This window comes from Euprymna scolopes, chromosome 20 (genome assembly GCF_053919585.1).
Source record: "Euprymna scolopes isolate OS-2025 chromosome 20, ASM5391958v1, whole genome shotgun sequence".
Taxonomy (NCBI): Eukaryota; Metazoa; Mollusca; class Cephalopoda; order Sepiida; family Sepiolidae; genus Euprymna; species Euprymna scolopes.
In genome coordinates this window covers 80,668,276-80,685,921 of record NC_136501.1, presented here as the reverse complement: position 1 = coordinate 80,685,921, position 17,646 = coordinate 80,668,276, and the positions used below count along the sequence as shown (strand labels likewise).

Genomic DNA, 17,646 nt, shown 5'->3' with positions numbered 1-17,646 from the left:
ATGAAAAACACTTGTCTAGTTGAAACCACTATAATAATTTTCCCCACTCTTTATATGTGCCTAAACCTAAATGTAAATTCGATGAACAAAGCTTCTTGCGATTACTGTGGAACTCTCTTTTGTTTCCCTGCTTCCTGTCTGACTACAATATAGTTGTCTTTAAATTCAATGTAAACAATTCTTGATGAGCCGTCCCCTTAAGTAATTCAATTTATCAAATTTCCACTACTAACGATTACCACGATGTGGTTCCATTGACTACTGTACACTCATTAACCTTTATCCTTGAGTAGCCTCGGGGCCTTGATAAGTGGTGACTCATTCGTAAAAAAAAAGATCATCTAATCCTAAAATGTAGATGATACATATTTCACATGCATAAAGTCACCATTCGACTGTTCATGCAGTATTGTTGCCACTGATGCACCAACCACAAGTTCTCCCTCTAATAAGTCCCACATTGTCTGTCAAGCTCTAATCTCTGTCACATTGCAGCAGTATTGCATCCCTGTGTTTGCTTTAGAAATACTTCTGACCAACTCGACTGGGACTCTCCTTTTACTGTAGAAATCCCTAGATGCTAAAACATTTTCTAGACCAATAACTTCCTTCCTCGGTTTGGAATGTCCTCCCACCCCTAGTTTAAAAAACCATACCAACATGGAAAAATTTAAATGTAATACAAGCAATCATTTTGTTGTCCAACTATTCTCTCATACTTTCCCCTTATAAATCTGGTTCATTTATCTTTTTAGTGACAATATGTCTTGTTTGGGACAAACAAAAGTTTTTAAAATTAAAAGTCATTTTTTTTTATCAATAACTCGAATATATGCACCATTGCACCATCTAACAAAAAAAGAAGTTTATCATGTAAGCGGTTGAAGTAATCATATAATTTTTTTAAAGAATTTATCATAAAATCATGTTAGAATAAGTTTATCATATAATAATTTGAAAAAATATTTATTATATAATCATTTTTAAATAAGTTTATCATATGATATGCAATTTCCTTAGCGTGACTGGATACAAATACTTAATATAATCAGATAATACTTGAATAAGTAAAGATCTCGGATCTGTAAAGATCTCGGATCTAAACATGACATTAATGCAGGTCGATGCTTGGGCCTTTATGATTCTTGATATTCATAAACGACCACCTTAATGTAATTGGGTCTGATTAGTATATTAATTAGACGTGTGGAAAAAAAAACGAATATCACAGGTATTGTATGAATCTTTACAAAATAACCTCGAATCTGTAGTGGAATAGTGACGTAAATGGATGATAACGTTTAAACGTTTAATGCTACCAAGACAAAATTCATTTCCTTAAACAATTGCAATTGCCACCGATTGCCAATTAAATTTATGTTGCCCTGAGTTCAAGGCCAGATGAGTGGACTTTTTATAATAAGAATAGCGCATTTGGTGGTGCTATAAATAAACGTTATATATATATATATATATATATATATATATATATATATATATATATATATATATATATATATATATATATATATATATATAAAATGAAAATTACAATTGAATTTACCAAAATGATCCAAGATGGTAAAATTAAAGTAAATTATAAATATTAAAGAATTAATATTTATAAACTTATCTCAGCCAGATATAAAAGCTCGATAATACCAAATAGGAAATAGAGCTTATAATATGAGCAAACAGTTATAGATAGTCTGGTGGAAGATAAAAAAATCCAGTGACGGTCCATTATCCATTAATGTGTAATCACCTTTTTCTTTACCATATTCCCTCTGCTTAACTTATTTTGTTTTCAAGTAAGATCTTTGACTTATTTGTTGTTTCATCAAATACTTTTCATGCAAAATCCGATCCTGCATTTTGCTAATTCCTACCCTCTGATGAGAAGGGGAGTATTTCTTCGAAACTCTGCGGATTAAGGACTATCCATTTATCTAGTGTTTCCTTTTCAAATTAAATATGTTTTTAACTCATTTCAAAGTGTTTTTTAACATATTTCATTAACTGTTTGCTCATATTATAAGCTCTATTTCCTATTTGGTATTATCGAGCTTTTATATCTGGCTGAGATAAGTTTATAAATATTAATTCTTTAATATTTATAATTTACTTTAATTTTACCATCTTGGATCATTTTGGTAAATTCAATTGTAATTTTCATTTTATATATATATATATATATATATATATATATATATATATATATATATAGAGAGAGAGAGAGAGAGAGAGAGAGAGAGAGAGAGAGCGAGGGAGAGAGACACAGATACAGACACAGACAGACAGACAGACACAGACACAGAGACACGGAGAGAAAGACAGAGAATATTATTTTATATTTAACTATTTAATTTTATATTTAATTTTATATTTAATTTTATCATGGTTCACACAATGTAAACCGAGTCACATTTTTTACTAGTAATTTAAGATCCATGTCTCAGAAAGTAGCAAACATTTTGCAAGGATATATATGCTAAAAATGTCAATAAGTTCCGGATCGGTGCGCTCATTAAAGTAAATAATAACTTAGCGAATCAAATTATACAAAGTCATTAGCAGAAATTAATGAATCTACATTGTGTGGTGATGCTGGGGTAAAGGTGGAGGGTTTAATCTCCCCTCCCTCGTACGCATTAATGATGCAACAACGTGAAAGGACGGAAAGTCTTAAATCAAATCGTATCGAATCAAAAGAAAAATGATTGTTTTTCATTTTTCTTATTCTCAGATAAGAATCGGTCGGGTTTCTTGAACTTCGAAAATATATCTTACTAGCAAAAGTACCCGTCGTTGACTGGGTTCAAAAACAGCCTACAGAAAATGGACTCTGATTTATGAAAGTATGATAGGTTATGAAAAGAAAGGGTTGTAAAGAGATAGCTTCGAATTTGGGGGTATAAAAACCAAAGCAAAATATGATGAAAGTAAAAATAAAATAGATAAACCCCATAATTTATTATAGCATACCTGTTCACACTAAAACACTTATCACAATATTCTATGGATCTATATTAAAAAACCTTGTTAAACTTTGTGACGTATTTCCATTCTATGGAGGTCAAGTGCGAACGAACACCCCATAATTTTATTATACCATATTTCTTCAAACTGAAACATAATTATCAAAGTATACTTACACAGATAGATATGAAAAGTCTTTATTAAAGTTTGTCCCTATTTTTTTTTAAGAGCCTAGTAGGTCCAAAGATCGAGTACTGTTACCACATCTGGGCAGGAGCTGTTAGAAAGATCTCATCCTGCCTTAACAGAGTTCAAAATAGACTTCATAGTCTAGTGGGGGATGCATTACATTTTCACCCCAAACAAGGCAAATTGACACTTTGGTGTAGGGGGCTACTATCAGGGACAACAGCTACTGGGGTACTATGTAGGGATTTGGGTAGCAAGATGTTGGTTCACGTTACACTTGAACTTCTGCACGTCAGTACTGTTGGGGAAGCAGGGACCTGGAATGGAATTCCAGAGTCTAGCGGTTCTGGGGAAGAAACTATTGGAGTAAAAAGATCTTTTACATTTAGGGATCTCTACAGTGTGGGGGTGGGATTTAGCAGCCTGTCGGGTTTGTCGAGGGTGCTCACGTCGTGGGGGCACAAGTGATTGCAGTTCGTCAGAGCATTCACCACTAAAATACTTGTAGAAGAGGCAGAGGGATGCAACATTTCGTTGATAGGACAGAGGCTGAAGCTTAGATGCCAGTTCAGGGCCTATCAGGTTTGCGACTCTCTTTTGAACCTTGTCAAGGAGCAAGAGACTAGTAGCAGATGCACCAGCCCAGATGTGACAGCAATACTCCATACATGGGCGAATGGTGGCCTTATAGAGGTACAGGATACTTTCGGGTGTTAGTAGTTTTCTAGCACGGTAAAGAGAGCCCACCTTTCTTGCAGCGGCCCTGGCAATGCCTTCAATGTAATTGTTCCAACTCATGTTTCCTGTGAACGTTAGGCCAAGGAGTTTGAAAGATGTACTCTCAGATAAAGAGTCGTTGGCCATTGCTATAGGTGGTAGAGAGGGTTTCTTGTAATTATTGAATGAAACTAGTTTAGTCTTGGCAGCATTGAACGTGACCAACCACTTTTGTCCCCATTCCACCACAGATTGGAGGTCTTCCTCTAGTGTTTCTGCCATTTCTTTAGAAATGTGTTCATTCGTCTTCCTGTCATGCCTGCCATAGAGTGTAGTGTCATCAGCATATATACCCATCTTAGAGGCAGTTTTGTCGGGAAGGTCATTTATGAATATCAGGAACAATAGAGGTCCAAGGATAGAACCCTGGGGCACACCCGCATTTATATCATATTGTTTAGATGTACGACCGTCGAGGACAACCTGGATTTTTCTCTTATCTAAGAAGGATTTAATTATGTTAAGTATTCTACCAGTGATGCCGTATGATCTAATTTTCCTGAGGAGTCCCTCATGCCATACCCTGTCAAAAGCCTTAGATATATCTAGAGCTACCGCTCTGCCCTCCCCCGCTTTGTCCAGTGAATGGTATATACGTTCAGAGATCACAGTTAGGATGTCTGCTGTGGAATGGGCTTGTTTAAATCCATATTGTTTGTCAGTCAGAAGTTTCAATTCCATGGAGGCCGGGCGCGAACGCAGACCCCACAATTTTATTATACCATCCCTATTTAAGTTAAAACATACTTATCAAATGATTTTTATGTACATCTATATCAATTGTAAACGTTTTTTTTTTTTTTAATTTTTTTATTTTTTATTTCCATACTTTGTGGACCAGACGCGAATGCAGACCCCACAATTTTAATGAACCACCGTTCTGCCAGATCAAACATACTCATTCCTGTGTCTCGATACATCTTCTATCATTATATGTAATCAGTTGTTTAAAATAGTCAACCATATAGGAGCCTATTCGTGACCAGACACACACACACACACATACAGACATTCAGCTTTATATTATAGATATCTCTATAAAATCACTATCCGACTATGCATCGGAGCTAGTGCACCAATCGCGAGCCCCCTCTCCCTCTGATAGATCTCACTTTGTCTGCTAATCTTCAGTCTCTGTCACATTATAGTAATGAAAATTCTTCCAACTGACAAGACCTTTTTCCTTTCACCCTGGATTCTGAAAGATTTTCTACACTAATAGCTTCTTTCCTTAGATAGTTTGCCGTTGGAATGTCTTCCAACATGGAAAAAGTTAAATGTAATGTGAACAAACATCTTGCTGTCCAACTATTCCCTCAGATAAATCTGGCTTATATATCGTTTAAGGGGCAATATACCTTGTTAGCAAAATATTTTTAAAAAATCATTTATTTTCTCATTAATTCGAAAATATGCAACATTTAAAAGAAATTTATCGTATAATCACCTTAGAATAAGTTTATCCCTTATGAATTTTAAAAGTTTATAATATAAACATGCTAACTGAAATTTTTATATAATCATGTTAACAGAAGTTATATACAGTGAGTGTTAATACATGCATTTAAAAGAAGTTTATCATATATGCATAAAAAATGCATAAAAATATTACATAAGTTTTAAAAGAAATTTATCATATATGCATAAAAATATTACATAAGTTTTAAAAGAAATTTATCATATATGCATAAAAGTATTACATAAGCTTTTAAAAGAAATTTATCATATATGCAGAAAAAATATTATATAAGCTTTTAAAAGAAATTTATCATATATGCATAAAAAATATTATATAAGCTTTTAAAAGAAGTTTATCATATAATAATTTTAAATAAGTTTTCTCTATATGCACTTTAAGAAGGTTTAATATACAAGCATATGGGGTCAATAAATGAAATTATCATAAATTCAATTTTAAGAATTTTTACCTTTACAAATCTAAGCAAAATTAAAAACTAAAATTAAGTTATATAGGTAACAAGAATGAATATATTTTTCAGCAGGCAAAATTATATGTGTGTGTGTGTGTATATATATATATATACCCGATCTCTTAAGAATAAATAAATAAATAAATAAATAAAGTAAGCGATGCAGCGTTTATTTCGAAGTTTGCCGGCATGTTTACCTTAAAAGAATCAAAATGACTTACCATGATTTTTGTATGCAAGAAATGAAAATTGGAAGGTGTTTGGAAGAATATGACGTTTTAAAATTCCCTTAAATTTTGTTTTCTGTCTTTTCTTTTTTTTTCAACTGGAATAAAGTAATCTTCTTGTTCAATTGTTCAAAATGATGTTTGCCTCTGTGAGCTCACGCAGACAACAACGAGTCCGTAAGTGAGAAAGTGAATACTGCAACAGCTGAGCCACTGATCACTTGTATATATACCCTCTCTCTCTCTCTCTCTCTCTCTCTCTTTCTCTCCTTTTGTCCCCCTCACTTTTCCACCTCTTTCTCTTTTTCTTCCCGCTCACTCTTTCCCACCCCTCCATCTTTCTCTCTTTCTTTCTCTCTCACTCTTTATTTTATATATATATATATATATATATATATATATATATATATATATATATATATATATATATATATATACAAGAGTGAGAGAGAAAGAAAGAGAAAGAAGGAGGGGGAGGAAATACATACACACACACATATATTTTGAGAGAGATGTCACATAAACATACACTTTCTCTAAGAGAGTGTATGTGTGTATGTGTTGGAGAGAGAGAGAGAGAGAGAGAGAGAGAGAGAGAGAGAGAGAGAGAGAGAGAGAGAGAGAGAGAGAGAGAGAGAGAAAATAAGTAAGCATCCTGACCCTGGCACCACACATTAATGATGTGTGATGGTGCATCAGCCACACACACACACACGCACACACACACACACACACACACACACACACACACACACACACACACACACACACACATCTTCGTGATCGCGGTAATATGACGACGACGTTGGTGACGATACAAGCATTGCGGGATTAAAACATCGGCTTCATAAGTTAAACACTAGGGCCTAAAAAGCTAGTAGATCTCTAGTGGAGATTGTTAATATATTTTTGATACTGTAAAAGGTAGGACATTTCTAATACTACTTCGAGTAAGTAAAACCTTTCCCAATTGTTGGGGGTAAGATAGGTCCTTTATTGGATGTTCCCATCTTTTAGACTTTTATTTTTGCCCTTAACCTCCTCAAAATATTTTTTGCTATACTATATTTTATTAGCAAAGGAGGAGATAATATCTGGGAAAATGACACAGTAGAAAAGGCCACTGTTCCATGAATGATAGGACGTTTTGTGGTAAATGCATCAGGGTCATGAATCTATGTAAAATATAGAATTAAGCTAAACAACTCTTCGGGTCAAGATCAAAGTGTAGTATCTGTTCTTTAGATGCTGCACTTCAATTTCTTGTTCTCTGTCAGTGGAGGAGAAATCCTTCACGACTGAGACAATTTTTATTTTTGTTCCTTTTCTTCACATTAAAAAAACGACCCTGGTGTCTAACTCTGCCCCGTGGGGAGACATTGTAAATAGGAACTAGTCAGAATCAAGCCCAAGGCCAGAAAGAATACGAGCTTCAATTTCAATCTCACACTATCCATGTACTTCATAATTGAAGAGTTCATGCCCTTGTTGCACAGTATAATTCAGTGAAGATAACTTGAATACGACTCAAACCCTAAATATACTGAACAGACAACTTCTTGTAAATATTCACCTCAAAATTATACTTCTCACTATTAACTACAACTGATTTTTTTTTCGATTGCAAACATTGGTTCTTGGATATGACTAAATAAATCTGAAAGTAAAACTAGCTATAACTATATGATTGTACTCTAACTCGCTAGAATAAATATTTTTCAGGCTTTAATTCATTTGCGTTTATCATTTTAAGGTTATCACTTTTTAATTTATAAGTAATAGATAAAACTAGTAGAAGTTGAGTCCTGGTGTTGCTGTGGAAAATGGAGGAAAAAAAACCCCTCCTATTGCGCTACATTTTTGTTCATTTCACATTGATGTTAGTTTTTGGCTTACAACTCTGTTCCATATAGGACCTTTATTTTGAAATAATAATGAAAAAAGAAAAAAAAAAAGGAAAAAAAGAGGGCTCTGTCTTGCGAGAAAGTAATTTTTCTTTCGAGACATTTCAGCACTCGGAGCAAACTTAAAATTCGCTCGGTGAAAATACAACGAATTGGATCACATTTGAAATAAGCATTATTATTTAAGTTAAATAAATAATTACTTTAAAAAAGTTAATTTCAATACTGGCACTCACTTACGTTGGGTAATTTATGACACTAGAACTCAATAAGTTAGGTAATTTATGACACTAGAACTCAATAAGTTAGGTAATTTATGACACTGGCAGTGTGATTTAAAAAAACAAACAAATCCATATTCACAATAGCTTTTTTAATATACATGCGATATCTCTCAAAAGATGAACTACTTTACATTTTGCAAAAGTACATCTCCTTAACTAATCGTTTATATTATTTTCTACTTCAATGATTGTTTTCATTTTACTATAATTCCTATTTCTATAACAAATATTTTAATATAAATAATGATGAAAATGTAGCATTTTTAGTGAAGAGATTCTTTCCACTCCTTTCCAGTAAATTTACTTATGGAGGTTGCAATCGTTATGTTCTTCAATTTCCCTGAGAACACCAGGATACAGGTTCCAATAGTAAAATGCACTTCTCGTTTTATAATAAAGTCTCGGAACAATAAACCATATAATAAACGAATGCAGCGCAAACTAAAAAAAAAAAAAAAAAAAAAAAGCGAAAAATTGGCACAATTAAGTGGGGAATTATGCAAACAATTGCATCACTGACAAATGGTACAAGCACAAACCGGCAGCAGTACTTGAAATAAAAACTCACAAAATCCTATGGGGCATGGATATACAAACGGATAAACCCATTCAAGCAAGAAGATCAGATGTCATACTAGTTAACAAGAAGGAAAAGTCCTGCCAGATTGTAGATTTTGCCGTTCCAACAGACCATAGAGTGAAGATCAAGATGACAGAGGAGTGGAGCAAATACATGGAACTGGCCAGAGAGCTGAAAGGGATCTGGAAGATGAAAAAAGTCAAGATAATACCGCTAATAGCAGAAGTACTAGGAACAATATCAAAAGATCTTGAAAAAAAGAATAGAAAAAATTGGAATTAGAGGAATGGCTGAGCAGATACAATGTATAACAATAATGAAAACGGCGGAAATATTAAAACCCTGAGCTACAGGCACAAGCCGGACATACAGAAACTGCTACAAATGTAAAACAAAGGAATATCATGTAGAATCATGAAAACTGAAACTTGATAATTGTACGTTAACCCCAACTCCTCGCCGTTGCCCCCTCCTTTGTTTTATTTGTGTCACCATAAACTGGCGCCACAACACACACATGGAAAGGAGGATGGAAACACAGAAGAAAGAAAGCACGAGCCAGACCTCCGCTAGATGAGTGCAAAGAGAACTAGGACCTTGGGAAGGCTTATTGCCGCCCAAATTAGAGTGAAGCCCAATCGTTGCTGCCAACGAGAAATCAATAGTAAACAATTGTTGCAATAATGCAAATTCATCTGAAAGGTTATCGAAAAGGTGAAGAGTACTGAAAATCTGGAGAGACTTGTTGTCTCCAGAGAACGCTACGTCGTTCTCAAAGAGAAATCTTTGATGATGGCCTGTGTGACAACTCCTAGTGAATATATAATAATAATCTTCTGATGTCCTATTTTTAGTGTGTCCATTGTTTGTGGTGTATATCCCCTCCATAGCAACTGGACTCAACTCTTTCAAAGAATTGATAGATTGAACAAAACTTTGTTACTCGTCCACCAGCTGTGTCAACTGGTATTCAAATCTTTTAGTTTATTTTTTTAGCTTTTTTTTTTTTATTTCACATTTTTGTTGATTTTAGATTTTGATTTGACATATTTGGATAAGAGTTTTAAAAAATTTATTTTCAGGTTTCAGTTTTTCATAGTGCAGCATGGATATGCGATATAGACAACGCTCTTGGGGCCAAGAGCCATGATGAAAATTTAAATGCTATAAGTGTCACATGAGAAAAACTTGAATGTTGAATGAGAATGGGTCACTGCTAAATTCAATAACAATGTGTTATACATGAGAGATATAAAAATTATGGTTAACAAACAAAACAAATTTACAAGTTGTGAAAGAAATTTGGAGTGATTAATTACGGATATCGAGGTGGAAAGGAAATCAGTTTTACTTTAGATATAGGATTATAAACTTATTCTTTCTATTAAATCCTTCCCAAATATATTAGAATTATTAATCACTAATTCAAACATCATGTGGCAGAACATAAAATTAGGTTTCATAACTTTCGAATGGAGGAAATCAGTACAGTTATATTTAAAGCTGATTAACATTAAATTATTCTTGTTAAAAAGTGGATTTTCATAAATGAAACTGATTTCTTTGTTCATTCACTATTTATTAATAATTAATCATTTTGAAGATTTAGTTGATTTTTAGTTTATTCTTGGGATCAGCATCTTGAATTTGTAATATAAGACAAACGGCAACAAATTGCAGTTTTAACAATTTATCAAAAATGTACTTTATAATGATACTAGCAGGCCGCCCAGCATTGCCCGGTCGTAAAATACGCTTAAGTATGATATTGTGATTAATGCAGATTCCGTATTTATTATTTATTGAACCCAATATATAATAATGATTTAAAAGGTTAAAAAAAAAATAATTTGTGCACCACCAAACCAAAACGTTTAGCTTACGATTTACTTTTTCCTTTGATGTAATGCCTGAGCTACGAAGACATGCTTATTGCAAGGCAAACATGGACCAATAACTATTACGTTACACATGCATATACGTAATGCCACCGTTCAACCTTCACCTGGCAAATTCCATTTCTTTAATTTTCACACTTTTGCACCGATTTTCCCCAATTAAAACCCAAGTATAAAATTTCGCATGAGTTCGAATACACTATATATTAAGTTTCATGTCTGTAGACCAAAAACTGACAGATGAGTTTGTATGTATGTTTTAATGTGTCGGCTCTGATTTATGCGTGAAGGTGTGTACATGTATATGTATGTGTGTGCGATTATGTTTTGCCTTTCGTTTGTGTGTTGATATGAAGCTCTACTCAATGTGGGAGTGAATCTTGTTATGAAAATTTTTCCTGTGTAAGTAAGTAAAAGTAATTGTCTGTTTGGAAGATTGGCATTATTTTGAAGCTATTTCCACTGTCTGTATGTATGTGTTTTGAAACATAGACGTGTCTGTTTTCTGAAATTTTAATGTTGCTCTTGCGTAAGGTCACTCTATTGCTGAGGTTTTTGATGGCGCCTATGTAAGATTTGTTGCATGTTGTGCATCTTAGTGCATACACTACATTTCCGGAGGTGCAATTTAAGTCTTTTTTATTTTGAATGTTTGTGTTGAGTTTTTGAATGTGCATGTGTTTCCTTCTATTATTATGTCACAAACTCCACATCGTTGTTTGTTGCATTATGTGACCCTTTTGTAGTGTGTTGATTGAATTTAGAGGAGATTAGGATGTATTTTGTGTTGGTGTTTGCTTTTTATTATTTTTGTTGTTTTAAGTATGTTTTTTAGTATATCATTCTGACTGAGAAGGATAAAGTTTTTTGTAATATTTGTAAATATGAACAGATAGAGCAAAAATACGGACACAATACCAAAATACTCTTCATAAAATCTTGGGTTATTTCTATTGTATGTAGAGACGTATGCTAGAATTTGTTCTTTGTTGTGTTTTGGGGGGATTTTTACTGGAATTTTTTCTGCTAGTCCAATACCTTTACATATTAGTAGTGGTAGGTATACTCTTTTCCGCGGGTTATTTGCAGTTTATTTAGTCAGGTTGAACAGAAATGTCTGTCTGTGACTACAGTGCAGACTCTGCATGCCAGGGAATAGGCTATGGATTTTAGACAGTTTTTTAGAGGGTGGCTTTTGAAGTGGAGGTATTGTTGGGTGTCTGTAGGTTTGTGGTAGATGCCTGTGATTATGATGTTTTTAATTTTTCCTAGAATGTCGAGTAGTTCTGTGCAGCTTTGTTCAAGAGTGAAGTTAATTTTGGGGTATAGTGTGGAGCTCTCTGATATCCCCCATGTAGTTTTCCAGAGGATAAAGCAATCGTCCAGGTATCTCTTCCAAGATTTTATGAAGAGTATTTTGGTAATGCGTCCATATTTCTGCTCTATTCTTTCATAAAGGGTCTCTTCCAGGTGTAAGCGGCGTATATTGGTGCAATTTTTGTACCCATTGCTGTGCCTAGTATTTGGATGGAGTTATCATTATTAAATTCGAAGGAGGTGTTGTTGCTGTCAGTGTTTTGCTACTATGGGTCTGAATGTGAGGTCATTGGGGTTTGGGGTGCTGACTTTTGTATGTTGATGGCATGTCTTACCTTGTTAGATTTGTGTATTTTAGGTAGTCCATAGAAGATGTTTGTTTTTGTTGTGAAGTTTGTGAAAAAGTATTTTTCTTTTTTAGTTAATGCTATATTGTATGTTGTGCAAAGTTTTGTGATTTTTAGATATGGCTGTGTTGTCTATGTTAGAGCTAATTGTTTTGTAATAGTTTTTGTTCCCTAGTGATTCTAAAATTTTCGTTTTATAGTAGTCTTTATTCATGATAACCACCGCACTACCTTTGTCTGCTTCCTTTATGTTGTCATTATTTCGGGTGTTTTCGAGTGCTTGATTTTGCTTTCGTGTTAGGGTTTGTCTTTTTGTTAGGAATTAAGATTCCAGAGCAAAGATTCAAAGAAGGTGTTTAATTCCTTCATATTGTTTTGCTTGTTGGAGAAGTATGTTGATTCGTTTTTCACTAGAGAATCGTCTGAATTTTCGTTCAAATTCTTTAAGGTCTTTCTTCAGCTCTGCTATATTATTTTTGAGGGTCGCTTTTTGTAAGTGTCTGTGGATAGATTTATGACATATATATATATATATATATATATATATATATATATATTCAAAGTGTGAAATGATACGATTATTTCCACAGTCAAACAACATCACAGCTCATACAAGTTATGAAAGCCAATAACCCAGAAGTCCAAGACTCGGGTTTTACCCTCGTTTGAGCTTATTAGTTGAACACATTCAAACTCAGGATTCAAAACTCGAATATCTTGCATGTGTTGTGGTTATTACCTGAGCAAACTTGCCACACACAAGAAAATCTATTTGCTAACATAAATCAAGCAAACATGGCAAAATTCGACTATAGAATGTGCCTACTTTGTCTCAAACAAAGGGTGTGGCCATTGAACCACTCAAGTCGATGTCTCACAGGATTTTTGTACAAGCTATGATGATATCATCCAATAAGCTAACCTAGTGAGCAAATTAATATTAGAATTTTCAGAATATGATATAATTATTTTTACAGTCAAACAAACGTCGAAAAATTCTATTATTGAATTTGTACCAGTGAAATAGGTCACAGTCATTTCTGACTGTAAGAGCAGAATCTCCTTTATTTATGATTAATGACAAGTTATTGATGAGAATTAAAAACTAAAATCGATTGAAAATATTTTTTTCTTTAGAACACACCACAGACTAATATTTGTCAAAATGACTAATAAAGAACTGGAAGATCTTTTTTAGAAGAAGAAGAAGAAGAAGAAGAAGAAGAAGAAGAATTGCTTTTCTGTGTGTTTGTCTTTTTTCTTTTGTGCAAAAAAGAAAAAAATAAGTGTAAAATAATATTTTAATGATTCTATTACAGACGAATGCATTTTATTGATTCTATTTGCAGTAAATGTCGTTGGTGCATACATTTACATCACACAATTAAGATCCGACTTATTGCTTTTGCTTGTTATACACGTATGTCGCATCTTGATGATACTCTCATTTTTTATGAAATCCAATGCATTTGAAATACGATTTGATGCTATAAAATGCCTTCAGAAACAAGTAAATAAGATGATGTTTCCGGGCTTACTGCGTGTGAACAGTCAACGATCTCAAGTTGGATCTTTTGTAGAAGAGCCCATCACTAAAAAATAGACAATAAAATGCAGTAGGTATAGTTAAATAATGTTTTGGAGTTTTCTCAATAGGATGGAATCGTTTAATGGCATAAAAAGATGATTCCTTATATTTTTGCCGAAACATAAATTCATATAGACACCTATCCATCATTCTACGATGTATCCCATAGTGACATTTATTCTACAATTTGTACAGCCTAACACAAACTCTAATTGTAACCTTCATCCATTATTGAAGAATGCATAACACAATGATATTTATTACATATATTATATATTTTGTACAGCCTAATCCTAACTATCGACTATTTCACGAATGTTTCTTCTACATTTTATACCTTAATCCTAACCTTATCGCTAGCTAACCTTATACTAACCTAAACTTTAACCTTAGTCAAACCCTAATCCAACTAATTATAAACTATCCACCATTCTACAATGACGTTTAGTATTAAATCCTAACCCTGTCCTCCATTCAATGATGCAATACACAGTGATATTTATTTTAAATTTTGTACCACTTAACCCTAATACTGACTCTAAACTTGAGTTAACTCTGACCTTTACTATCATAATAATAATAATAATCTTAACACTGGTCCAACCATAAGCTCTAATACTAAATCAACTCTTCACCTAACTTTAACAACCATTTCACAAGCCATGCTACAATGAAGCATATTCTACATTTTGTATGGAAGAATTCTGATCCTAACATGGTAAACTCTAACCTAACCATTTAATGATGTACACCACAGTAATGTTTATTCTACATTTAATACAGTCTAGCACTAATCCTAATTCTAACTGTAGTCATACTCTAACCCTAACATTAAAACTAACAATAATCCAAACTGTACTCTAGCCCAAACACTAATCCTAATTCTAAGTCAAGCCCAGCCCTAATCCTTACACTAACTCTATTTCTACCAATAATTTTAGCCTAATCTTGATTCAAATGCTAAAACTAACCTAACCTAGCCTTGACTCTAACCCTAGTTCAATTCTAACTCAAAACTATAACTCTTAAGCTAAACTTACCTCTAACACTAACCCAGTCCTAACTCTAACTCTAACCTTAGTCAAGCTCTAATGTTTCAATCTTACATTTCACCTTAACTAAATCCTAACATTAACCCTAAATCTAACCCTATCTAGCCTTAAAACTAACACTAACGCTAACACAAACTCTAAACTTAGTCCAACCATGATCTAAATTGAAAACCTAGGCAAACACTAATCTGAACTCCTAGTCTAGCCCAATACTAACCCTAACCTTAATGGAAGCTCTAACTCTAACCATAGTCAAGCCTAACCCTAGCCCCAACCATATCCACCATTCCACAATGTATTTCAAATTGATGTTTATTCTAAATTTTGTACCATCTTACCCTAACCTTAGCCTAACCCAAACCATGAACCTAACCCTAATTTTTACCAGAACACTAACCTTAACTCAACCCCCAGATCAATTCTAACCCAAACTCTAATTAACCCTAACCCTAACCCTAACCCTCCATATAACTACCATCCCAAAATCCAATTCAAATTGATGTTCATTCTACATTTTGTACTACTAAACCTAACTAGTTCATCTCTAACACTTACCCTCAGAAACACTAAACCCTGGGACCCTACCTCAATATTAATCCTAACCTTAACTTTAATCCTGCCTGATTCCTAATCATAACCCTTACTTTAACTCTAACTCAAATCCTAATTCTAAATCTCACCCTAATCTTAATTCTAATTCTAGACTTAACTCTAATCCTAGCCTTAAGCCTATCTTAACATCCTAGCCTAAGCATAAAACTAACCCCAATGCTAACTCTTACTCTCACTTTAGCCCAGCCCTAAATATAATTCTAACTCAAACCCTAGCCCAGAGGTGCACACCCTTTTTCCCCATGAGACCTACTTATGACATGACTGTCTAAATGATCTTCTACCACCTACTAAAACTACAAAACACATTATTTATAAATATATTGTAATAAAGGTGTATGTTGCATTATTGCATCAACCCATACAGCTGTACATTTTTTGTCATTACCTTACTCTGATGATTTGCATTAGATGGAATCAGTCAGGGATGCATAGTCCAGACAGTAGCTGCTAATAGCCAAACTCAAGCAGACTTATAGATGCTCATAATCATGGTGGAGCAGTATTTGGACTTAACGATCTTCATGTGGGAAAAGGCTGACTCACATAAATGAGTACACCCAAAATAATGCAGTCAAGAAGGTAGCATAGTTACTATTGTTGGGGTCCTTTTACAAAGATTATCAATGTCTTGCCTTTTCAGTTCACGTTGATGATATTCCATGCTGTCCAGGTTCCAGAAACATTAATTCCTGTTGATTCAGCTTTGCTGTCCAGTTCCCTAATTCCTGTCAATTTAGCTTCTACAGCTGTCTAGATACATCATTCCCATGCTTCCTGCTTCTGGAAATTTCATTAATCCTCTTTCTCCACTTATCCCTTATTTCCTCTTATATTTATGATGCAATAAATACAATCTCTATTTTGCAACAGCTCATGTGTGAACAGGCTATCTTAGCTGATAGCTTATTAAACGACATACACTGGCCGCATGATGAAGGACAATACTAGATTAAAGGCACCCAAAACTGAATCCTAAAATGGAAAGTGGTTAGAGAAAAGCTAAAGCTGTAAACAATACACTTTGCCTTGGATTAAAAGCTTATATTGCATGCACACTGGTTAAAAGGGAAGTGAGCCCAATTAAACTTTCAATCTCACCAATTAAAGTTAAAACAGGTGAATTTATCACTTGGTCGTAAAAACAATTTCTTATGCTTAGATTATTTTCTAAGAAACAGCTGAAAAGAAATCAATATTTCCAATCATAAAAAGAGAAACCAATGATAGAGACAGTTAAAATGTCCCACCCAACTGCCCACACCACAGATGCCTGTGAGCCATAAGATTCTCAGAGACACTGTTCCATTTTCACTGGACTTTCAGGCTAAAGAGGGACTTTAAATGGTCAATTCACTCTCACAAAAGTATAATCGCTCTCAAACTCAGATAAAATATCTGGAAAATTAAAAAGGAACTCGAAATTACTCTTCCTCCTAATACACAATATAAAATTATCGGTAGTGAGCAAAAAAAAGAAAAAAAAAGAAAAAACTTTTTTAAGGTCAACTAATTTGTACACTAGTGCACAAGAGGCATAACGCAAGGTCACTAGCCAATCGCCCATCAAGGTCGAAAATAAAAAAAAAACATCAGAAATTGCAATTTTATGCAATTAAATTGCATTATATATATTGACACTATTATTATATATATTGATAATAGTGATAAAAAAATAATAAAGTTGAAAAGTAAATCATAAGAAAAGAATTGAAATTATCTCCCTTTTTCAGGAGAGAAAAGACAGCTGTCCAAATTATATCCTTTTACCAAGTGAAATAAAAGAAGAGATGATATTTGCTAATTGGGATAAAGGTGAAAAATGGGGAAGACGATTGTGGCTGCCCTTTTTATTGGAACTACATTTTTCTACATTGAAAGCCTTGTTCTTGACTTTGCCCTATATAAATCAAGACAATTATGTTATGGCATAAACTGTAGTATAACATTGACAAGCATTC

The 17,646-nt window shown here is 33.7% G+C and overlaps 1 protein-coding gene across 2 annotated transcripts in view; it reads right to left on the bottom strand.

Annotated features, from left to right (window-relative positions):
• The window catches only part of LOC145241487 (tubulin alpha-1A chain-like), a 104,553-nt gene that overhangs the window by 74,207 nt on the left and 12,700 nt on the right, over nucleotides 1-17,646 (bottom strand). Inside the window, exon 1 of one of the 2 annotated variants that reach the window (XM_080104485.1) lies at nucleotides 6,098-6,327. The exons of the other annotated variant lie outside the window; for it this stretch is intronic. Within the exon in view, the coding sequence (XP_079960611.1) occupies nucleotides 6,098-6,100 (3 nt within the window). The 5' untranslated portion in view covers nucleotides 6,101-6,327. Of the gene's footprint in view, nucleotides 1-6,097; nucleotides 6,328-17,646 lie in introns of those variants that run through there. 2 annotated transcript variants of the gene reach the window in all.